This window comes from Melampsora larici-populina (genome assembly GCF_000204055.1).
Source record: "Melampsora larici-populina 98AG31 unplaced genomic scaffold MELLAscaffold_88, whole genome shotgun sequence".
NCBI lineage: Eukaryota > Fungi > Basidiomycota > Pucciniomycetes > Pucciniales > Melampsoraceae > Melampsora > Melampsora laricis-populina.
In genome coordinates, this window is record NW_006768852.1 from 95,810 (window position 1) to 106,693 (window position 10,884).

The 10,884-nt window shown below is 42.4% G+C and overlaps 1 protein-coding gene across 1 annotated transcript; it reads right to left on the reverse strand.

Annotated features, from left to right (window-relative positions):
• Positions 1-8,483: 8,483 nt before the first annotated feature.
• Positions 8,484-10,672, reverse strand: MELLADRAFT_95720 (uncharacterized protein; the record flags this gene model as incomplete). The annotated part of the gene is made up of 9 exons (XM_007418290.1): positions 8,484-8,848; positions 8,920-9,001; positions 9,047-9,229; positions 9,299-9,466; positions 9,533-9,615; positions 9,669-10,226; positions 10,292-10,366; positions 10,456-10,460; positions 10,611-10,672. 9 exons carry the CDS (start codon positions 10,670-10,672, stop codon positions 8,484-8,486), a joined length of 1,581 nt encoding a protein of 526 aa, XP_007418352.1.
• Positions 10,673-10,884: the final 212 nt, after the last annotated feature.

Below are 10,884 nucleotides of genomic sequence, written 5' to 3' on the forward strand. Positions count from 1 at the left end.
CCGAAAAGGAGAAAAGAAGGTAAAAGTATCAAGTATTATAAACTTATTGAAACTATATAGACCTTTGGTCATTACCAGTCCAGTAAAACATTCCCTGCGTAATCCAAAAAATTTTGGTCATCAACATGGAACTAGCTTGTCTATATTGAAAAGAATAACACCGACGTCACGATGGTAAATATCGGTGATTCGCAAGGTTCCCTAACCAATGACTTCTTCAAAATTTATTTAAACCTTGACCATTCAGCTGTGTCTGTTTCTGGGGAAAAATATCAGTCGATCAAGACAGTAATCAGATCCAGTTTTTGTTTCAAAAGTATGAAGTAACTCATGTTTTCCAATCCTTTGAACTTCTTTTTCTTTACGCAAATACAGATTGCGAATATCAATCGACCATACGTGGTATGGTGATTGATTTCAAATGCCTCAGATGGCATCTTTTTTGACTTGTCAGTGCGTTCATTAGTGTCATTCTTCTCGATGGTTGCTTGGAATTTCGACTACAATCGGAAGAACAAAACCTTTTACCTATCATGTCTGGCTAAAAATTCGCCCTTTTCTTTTCATTCTCTTCATATGTTTGGCTATCACACATGCTTCCAGTGATCTTCGATGGGTTCCTCTCTGAGACTCCGAGTTGAGAATCCTATGAATGAAAAACTTCAAAAAGATGCACCTTTGAGACGCTGAATTCAAACTCTTACAAATAAGATATACCATTTGTTTTCTATGTCACCTCTATCAAGCTCTATTTTGCTTAGGTGTTTTGTTGATGTCATTTTACAAATGTAACTAGTCGTGAAAATCGCCTAGATAATATAAGCTTTGATGATGGCGCGGTACCACATTCATAATTCATGGTCTTGGACCAACCTGGACAATCTTCGGGTCCTGTTGGCAGATTAAGCATCGTGAATAGGCGTGAAAAGGGGTCAAATTCAGTCATGGTATGTAGCTTGAGATTAAGAAAGCTGGCTTAAATACATGTCATGTTGAATAGCACCCACCAAGTTTCCGAAGACTTGAGAATTTGAGTGAGAAAAAATTGATGCCATAGTTCGAGACTCGAGAGCCAGCCGTCGGCTGCTTGACTCTTTGATGACTCTTAACTTTTAAGCATTCAAGTGCGGTCTCCTCGAAGCCTCGTATGAATCTGACTGCGACTGAAATCTATCATTTATTCGAACAAGTCACCTCATATATCAATCATAACCGCTTGTCCATCGTCTGTCGAGGCATTGATAAATTAATTTGCGGGATCACCAAATAATTGAGATCAAAAAAAAACAATCGAGTGCAGTCGGACGTCTAGGGCATCTATCTCGCAGATCAAAACCTTCAAGCCCCTGAATCTGGGTGCGAAGACGATGTAAACCATTATCAGCGTTATTCTTCGTTTTCGAAATGGAACAGGATGTCAAGCGGAAAAATTAGAGTCTTCCGACATGAACCCTGTCAAAGCCTTATGCTTCTTCGAGTGATAGCTCTTGAAGCCGAACTGTGTTGACCAGAAAGAAAAAGCACAACAAATGTATCCCCGTGACTGAAGGTAGTGGGTTGAGAAACACATTGGCTTGTATTAGTGCCCTTCCACATGTATATTGTGGCCAATATGAGTGAAATGAATCTGGCTTACGTTGCACTTCGCTTGTGTCCATCGAAAACAAGCCGGTTGTGTTGCTTGACAGACTTTATCTTGGCATACCCCAGCAACGGGCTTGTCCTAAATCCAAAGCCGTCGAAGAAACCCTAGTGATTGACAAACTGACGACTGCAATCGCTTCCACTATGTCCAACGAGACGACGACAGGACTCGAGGTCAAAGAACTCGGATTGAACCGCTCCACCCATTGTTTTCGTGGTCTTTGATATGAATGACATGAGATCATGATCAATCAAGGGGATGGATGATTATGTTTGGCCGTGCCAGATTATTTACAAAGTCGGCGTCCTCCTGCGAATCAGCTGCCTGTCGCAATCTACACGTTTCCTGGGTAGGGCGAAGTGCCCCAGAGTGTCAGAGAAGTTATAACAATCATCTCAAGCGAGTGATTGGTCGATTGGGAGAAGACGTAGGAGAGCCACTTGAGAGTGATCCATCGAGAAGAAATTGGGGAAAGGATAGGTCTGCGAATGCCTAAGTCGGTCTTCGCTATTTGAGAGGTACAAGAGAGATGTCGAATAAAAAAACTGAGAATCGGATTCAACTCCTTGAGAGTAAATTACGGCGCATCTTTGCACCCAGAGCTCGGACGTTTCATCGCAAGTTGAATGATAACTTGAGAGAATTGATAGAACGGCGTGCAAGCAAAATTGCCAGTCTCATAGCTCAAAAAACGACCATTTATATGAGAGTGACCGGATCCATTTCTGATTGATACGAAATCACGAAGTGGGATAACTTGTAATAGTCCAAACCCTCATGGGATACGAAAGATAAAAAAATGAAGAAATCGTATGATCAGAGGTTTCGAGGATTGAAGACTAGTTCAGAGTACCAAGTCGATATATGAAGCAAGAGATTGAAGATATCCAGAGCTCGGAAAGTGGATATGAATTAAGATAGTAAAATATCAACGAAGTGAAGCAATGAAGCGAGAGATAAAGAATTGGAATGAGGCAAGTGAATGAAAAGTGAAACACGAAGCAAGATATTAAAAGAGGAGTATCGATAGATGTCAATGGACACTTCTTAAATTTTTGTCGTCCTAAGATGCCTCTTTCGTCAAGTGTATTTATAGTCCTTGCTTAGGGCCTGCAAAATATTTTATCTAATATCTAGCCTGATCTGATGATATGATCATAACTCCCCAACCTCCTCTGTTTATGTGAAGTGGGGCTAGAGAGCGTCTCTTGAGTTAGCTATGAAAAACACAAGCTCAGTCGAAGAATGATGAGTCTCACCTCATTGTTTGATTGTCTCATCTTCGGTGGATCATAAACCGGAGATAAGATCAGCAGCCTTGACAAAAAACAAGCCAGTATAATTCCTTCAGCAACCAGCCGGGCACTTTTTACCAGAATTCTGTCATGTATAACGATGCTCAGGCTGATTCCGATCTTAGAAGACAGTTCCAATGTTGCTTGAGGGGTTGCTTTTCGCAATACTTTCTGCATTCTCTTGCCTTTTCAAGACCTGTTCAATGAGGTTTTTGGTGTATTTACCGCTTCTTACGTCTTGACGGCCATGTCAGTGTTTTTCAGAATTGTGACCCTTTTGAATCACGTGTCTGCGTATGCTGGTTGATCCGCAATTACAATGATATGATCGAGCGCATATTCCATGAAATTGAAAAAAAGGCATCAGACTGAATGGATGTTAAGTGATTCATCATCTAGTACTCACATGGCATCAGCAAAAAGCTTTATTAGCTAAGGCACATCAACTGGACTGAAGTCTTTTGCAAGGCTCCATTGATCTCGATGGAAAAGTCTATACTCCGGGAATAATAAGTAAACAAAGGTAGTTGCTTATGATCAGGATATCAAACGAGGAATATATCATTGTTGTAAGCATCATTGATTAGTCATATTCTCCGATTGTCAATCTTCTGCTGGCACTCTAAGCAAGTATCAAACAAATCTCTGATCGTAAATTTTGCCCCGGGAGGTAGAGGCGGTTAAGATTTGGTTGAAGAGCTAGCCACCTTCGGTGGATGGATGACACCAAACCGGATAGTTCTCGACCTTCGCTGGTGGTGCCAAGTAGATAAAACCGACAGGCTTGGGTTTCAGTCAGTCAGCAAGTTGGTGAGAATCCACCACCAACAGATCCTTGTGAAGTTTTTCGAGTCAAGTGCGTGACTCGAAGAAATCGAAACTCTGCTCTGGTGACGCTGAGTGAGTTAACTGATCATTTTGTGATCAATCGAGATTTCAGACAGATATGAACCAGTGAGCATGGCTCTCATCAATGCAAATGTCAGGTGAATCTGAGAAGCTTGACTAATTGTAAGCTCCCCGTCCAAAATGCCTGAGATATGCAAGTAAAATTGGCCAAGCTGTTTGAACTCGGTCTAAATATGATTCGGAATGTACATGAGAGGATTTGGTTTTGTAATAAGACCCTAGTTCACAATTATCTTCCCGCCAGCTCGGCAATTCAACATGAAACAAGCTGCTTCCATACCTCATGACCTGTTACCTTCTTTGAAATCCGCCACACAGCAGTCACATAACAGAATCATCATAAGCACTGGCCCCTCAATCTCTTGAGCCAATATTTATCCCTATTTCTTCGTTCTCTTGAATCAACAAACCGAGGGCATCTTAATCTGGCCATCAGGTGACAAGGAATCTCTTCGGGTTTAGGGTGCGTATGCTGAAAGTATCATGAAGCAGGGATTTAATTGAATCTTAAAGATACAAATAACCCAGATAACCCAGCTAACCGTCTGAACAGAGGCGGCTCTGAGCTCCAAGAGGGTAGTGGATGGGACAACATGGTTTGGTGAAGTTTCGAAGATTCTCTGAGTCCAGAGAAGCTAGAGAAGTAATCAAATGATAAACAGCGGGTGACGGATGAAAATCACAGTCACCGTGTTCGTATCCTTGTAGCACGTCGACGTGCGCACACAAATTAGTTTCCTTAGACACTTGACAGACCTATTGAAGAAGTTTCACAACAGACACATCTTCCCTTTATAAACTGGGATGTTGGCAGTCAGTTGACCTCAGCTGATGACAAAGGATTCTGTGAATACCATGACTAAATCATTGTTCACAAAGGGTTTTCAAGAACAATCTCAGACGAATTCTGACCGAAAGACTTTCAAATTTATTTTGAAACTCTCCGTGTGCGCACGTCGACGTGCTACAAGGATATTGACATGGTGAATGACGCCAGTAAAGGTGCAATCGATCTGAGATCACATATAGCTATGAGAGAGCGGGACAGCTCTCGCAGCTGATTGTTTTCAACGCGACCGTTATCGGCGAATTTGTAGTCTTTGACAGGGGCCCTTCCCAATCCACATTCATCTCAAGATTTAGCTTTATTGATCAATAACCTTATCATCATTGGCATCGCCAATGGAAAACAAATCAATGTCATTGGAATCGGACTCGGGATGCCACAGTGGTAAACCCATCTCCATCACCAACTGCCTCCATATTCCTGATCTGCGAAAGAAATTGGTTAGTATGGTTGCCCTTGTTCAAGGAAGTTGCACATTCATATTTGATCAAGAACTACCAATCAAGGAAGACCTTTTCTAAAACCAGACGTCTGCCTAGCTAAATGGATTTTCATTGCTCCTGACTTAGTATCCCCATATGAACAGTAGGGTTGTCAACAACAATATTGAAACTAGTGTCCTAGATCCTGATCACACATGAATGTGCAGCTTTTTCAAACAAGGGAAACCACGAAATTTCCAACCAGGCTCTCCTGAAGGTGAGGAGAATCAATGCAGTTGGGGTTAGAAATGAGTTTACCACAGTGGCTTCAAGCTCCAGAGATATTTCCGGTCCCAATGTCATTGATTTGTTGTTTGTTTGTCATGAAATCAATGGTAGAATTGTAAGGAACATGATGATTATAAAGCTACATCTTGAGCTGAACATAGAATGAGAAGCACTACTTTCAAGAACTGGTATGACGGTCAAAGTCGCATCGAAATCATAAGTAATGATAACCGGTCTGTGCCGCCGGTTGTCGTGGTTTGGTCTCCTCCATTTGGTTGACTGTTGCAATTAGTCTTCAGATTGGGATGGATTTGAAAGAATTGTTCTTCAATGTGAGCAGCTGGATAAATGTGAAGATTGTTGACAAGAGCTTGTGAGCTGGAATCTTGTCATTGAGGTTGAAGAACACTTCAGACATCGCTTTGGAGATGCGGCAAAGGGAAGGCTTTAACAATCTATCAGCACACTCGACAACATTGCTTAGTTATTTGAAGATGCAATCTTGGTTCCGAGCCTTGTGTGATCCACACGATTTCACAATACCACCCAATATTGCCTTATAGTGATGACAGAAAGTAATCACCAGTGGAAGGTGATAAGGTAAATAAATTTACTTTGCAGGCTAATACACATATAAAGTAGGCTTATAAACACATTCGGGTCTTGGGACTCTGAGTCTCACAGAAAATGATGTGTTAGAGCTGCTTTGAGATTAATGAAACAATGTCAATTTGGTAAGGAGAAATGTGACATATGTACAGCCGTTGTAATATCTATCGGCAGTTTTTTAAGAAGATGTGTTGTCGTGAGATTTAATGAAGACGGCAAAAACTCGAAAAACCGCTTTCCAGATTAGAAACTCTATGCTCTGCTCGTTTGAGATTGGACATGTAAGTTTGCTATTCCCTCTCTCCTTATATTTCCATTACACCCTACTGTGCCATACAAAGCCGGTTAATGTTTAATTTTTTTTTCCTGTTTACCGGTTTCCAATTTCCCACATCCTGAAACCCTCCAACCCACTTCTTCCCCATCGCATCCGTTCCACTTCTCATCACCACTTGGACCTTCATCGCACTTCCGAATTCTTTGTGATCGTGAGTTTCGTTTGGTGGTTTGATTGCTAAGCATAAAGGATACTGACGTCACCTTTTATTACAGATGCCGGTCAATACGTATCCCACCGACATCAAGATGGTTGTCGTTTGCATGGTGATGCGTGGAATGCGATTCCACGACATCGTCACTACTCTTGGTGTCGACGTATCGCTCACTTCTGTCCGGCGGTGGTTCGAGTTGTACCAGACTACTCGAGCTGTGATCACTAATCCCGAAAACCATATGACTCAAGGTGCTCGGCCTATCTTAGGACCAGCTCAACACAACTTCATAATTGAATCCCTCGAACACGACCCTACTTTGTTCCTCGACGAGCTCCAACAAAAAATCTCTGAGCGGTTGGAATCGTTGTTTCCCTCAAGACACTTTCAAATGAGGTCCGAGTGCGTCTTGGATGGACGCGAAAGAAGGCACGCAGCGTCCATCCTAACCAATCGGCGGAGGCGCGAGGAGCTTATATCGGTCAGGTTTTCGGAATCGATCCGCATTGCCTGGTTTTCACTGGTGAGCTTCTTCCCCTTGGTTTCGTTTTGAAGGTACGAAACTGATGTGTTAGAAGTTTTTGATACAGATGAAACTGCCGTCAATAAGAGGCATCTTTATCGCGATTATGCACGCGCCCCACGTGGCGAAAGGACAGTCCGGCTCCCAAGAGCAACTAGGTCTCAGAGATGGTCTGTGTTACCAGCCATCTCGTCAGGGGGCCTAGTTGCTTTAGCCATCCAGCCTGGTGGCTACTCAAGAATTGATTTCGAGGCGTTCTTGGAAGATACACTAGTGAGTAACCTTCTTTTTGATCTGCTTTCATATTTATCGCTGAATATCAGTGGACTGATATTTGGATGGTTTTCATTTCTAGTTGCCAGCGATGAACCCTTGGCCCGCAAGGAACAGTGTCCTCGTGATGGACAATGCCCCAATCCATCACGGAGGGAACATTGAGGCCCTCTGTGAAGAAAGGGGCATTCGCCTACTTTATCTTCCACCATATTCCCCGGACTTCAACCCCATCGAGATGGGTTTTTCTCCTCTCAAATCTCGTTTGCGAAGAAGTCGAGCTCTCCACCGTGCGATTCATGTGGCTGGGGAGGAAGCGTCCATTTTCGTGGCTTGTATGAATCTGTTCACAGGCTCTCTTTGTGAAAAATTATTTAAAAGTTGTCGTTATCTCTGATACTCTCACTACTTTGTATTCGCTTATGCCTATGCCCTTTATAAATTTTATGTGTGCTACCTCAAATTAACAAATCATTGATTTGATTATATGCTGCAATAAGAATAGCCAGATATGTCATCTTTTTTAATTTAAAAGTTTGCTCTCGAGGTGACTAAAAGTTTGGAGAGTTTCCTTACGCCCGTTTATAAAATAGTCAGGATGTTTGCATTTCTTTGGAAAGGAAAGTAAATATGGTTTCTTTTCAAAGATACCACTCGAAGGATCTCTCATGATTAAAGGCAATTAGGTACTGTGGTATCTGAGGATAGCTCTCCAGGTATCTCACTTTGAAATTTACAAGTCTCAGGAAAACATAAATATATTTGCGTCTGTTTGCAAAAATTTGTAACGATTTTTAAATAACAATAAATTTTTATTTGTTCACACCTGAATCACACCAAGATAACGATATAGCTACATTGTACCAGACAATGATTTGGAAGTGGTATGGTACCAAATCTCACAAAAGGACCAGAGCGAGGAAATTGTAGAACCACTTTGAAAACCAGGCCACGCACAGACAAGAGAATAAAGACAATTGACAACTTCGAAATGAACCAGACATATACAAAGTTATATTTCATTTGATAATATAAGGATAGAAAATAACGACGCTTGTTTAGGAAGATACTCAATCGATCGTGCTTTGTTGATGATGTGATATGTGCTTTGACAATATCGTGTACCTTGATTTTTGAACATTGAAATCCTGCCATGAAAACAAAGGATCAAGTCATCAGTCCTAGGAAGTGATTGTGAAAACGTCATCCAAAAACTTACATTTGGAAAAGCGAGCTTGTGCTTCAGTAAGGAGGCGGTTAGCAATTTGACGTTCTAAACCTTTCTTGGTGAGCGTCGCCTCAGTGAGTTGAAGACTAGGTATCAAGTCAGTCCAGGACTTGATACCCGCTTCTTTAAGCACAGTTCGAGTCTTTTCGTCGTCCATAGCAATCTCGCAGTCGGCAAGGAAGAGTTCCAACTCGACCGAGTGAGAGGCCGAGGGGTTTTCGATCTCAATGGAGTGGCTGCTACTGACGCTTTCAGTGTTCCAGTCGCTCTCATACTCACTAGATATATAAATCGGGTTTTGGATAGTATTTTTGGCTTCTGGAACACATTGAAGCTAAATGGGTCAGTAACTCATTGTAATCAGGTATATCAATTGGAATTAGACTAACGTGGTTCCACTTTAATCTTCTTGATATCTGGCTTGATGTCATTCATCTCACCTGAACCGGACCCTTCACGTTTTTTGCCTATCTTCGCGAGGTCGGGCTTTATGTCGGTGTCGAGCGAGAGACTCACACTCGATCCACCGGCCACAACTTGAGGAACTCGATTTCCATGTGAACCTCGAGGTTTACCTTGTAATCGAAGGTCCACGCGATGATCCACCCCCATGTCAGGGTGGATCCAGCGACTCTTCTTGATTTCATACCTGAACTCAGAAGTATTCGGCGGGATGTCGTTGGTCGCGATCTTGGCCACCTATATCAACATATAGTAGTCAGTTCGCTTCCAAATTTCATCAGACTACAAGCCAGATGAAACACTTACCACCCCGTTGGCCCAAATCCACGCGGCCGCATAAGTCAAACGATAGAAAAAAGTGGGATCCCATGGAGCGGTCAAGACCTTGCCTGGTCCTCCGGAGGACTTTTCGATGGCATATTGGCTAAATATCTTGTTAGCAATAGTAGCTAACTCTCGCTCTTTAATAGATTCCTGTGAAAGAGAGCGAAAACAAACATATCAATGAAATGTTGAAGAACAAATGCTACCTTTACTCACCTCAGATTCTCGATCTTGGGACCCGCCTCCGTTAGTCGTGGCGATGAGCTTCTTAGTTGCGGATGCCTGCCAATGCCCAAATTCTTGAATCAGTCAAAATAGGAGTAAGAAACAATCGAATCGAAGGAAATTCCACTTGCCTTGTCACCCTCTTTAGCTTTAACTTGTACATTCTCATTCTCGATCAAAAGGATACACTTCTTTTTGATTGATTTATCAAGAGTCTCAACCAAAGTGTGCCATTGATTGTAATCAGTGAGCAAAGACTTGGTTTGGCCCATGGTGGTTTTCCACTTAAGCTCAGATGAGAACGGACTATTGAGAATGATGTTCTTCATACCCGGCTCGAATTTTTCACATTCTCCAGCCACCAGCTCTTTAAATTCGATCACACTCTTTCCATACGGGCAGATTTGCATTTCAAGGTAACCGGAGTTGAGCGCTTTCGAGTCGATCAGGTTGAGTTTAGAAGACTTCACTGCCTTCTTACCAGCGCCAACTTTGGGGGTGCTCTGATTGGGAGTGTTGATATCAACCTCCTGGTCGGTATAAATTTTGAATCGGACTTCAAACATCATAAGGTTATTCCGATCAAAAGCATCGCGGGCCGCTGTCCCTGCACGCAATAAGGGGTCCTGTCGGACGCAGGTCACTCGTCGATCGTCTCCGAAGCGTTCCTCAGGCTCTTCAAACACTGCGAGTGAAGAACATCATCAGTTGACGAAGGCGAAAACATGAGGATCCATGTGTAGTACTCACAATGGTTCATGTAGCCAGTGGATGGGGTCGCAGCGGGAGCAATTGGCGAAGCTGAAGTATTAGGCATTTGGTAATCTGGCGAAAAGAAACGATGATAAGAAAAAAAAAGAAGACAGGATTGAAGGAGACGAAAGGAAATAACAAACATGGAACAGAAGACGTACGAAAACTTTGTATCGGGTAAAAAGGATGAGAAAATGATATTTCTTTGGATAAGATGTGAATTGTGATAATGGAGTCGGTGGGAATATTTACGAAAGGTGGATGGTTGATAAAGGAGGCAGGTGAAGGATTGAAGGATTGAAAATGGGGGTCATACAATGATAACTCATCGTATGATGTGAGTGAGAAAACTCGTTTGAGAAGAGTATTTCCGGCCATTGGGAAAGAGATGAATAGCCGGGAGGGAGAGAGAGAAAAAACGAATATGTGATGAGGATGCGAAAGGATGAGAGGAGGAGAGAGGAAGGGTCAAACTTATGGTCCGATCTGAGAGAAGGACAATACAGTTTACTCTGAAAGTCAAAAAAAAAAGAGTTTTTGACTTCCAGAGTAAAATCTGACGACAACACACTTTCTCAAATTTGTGCCGA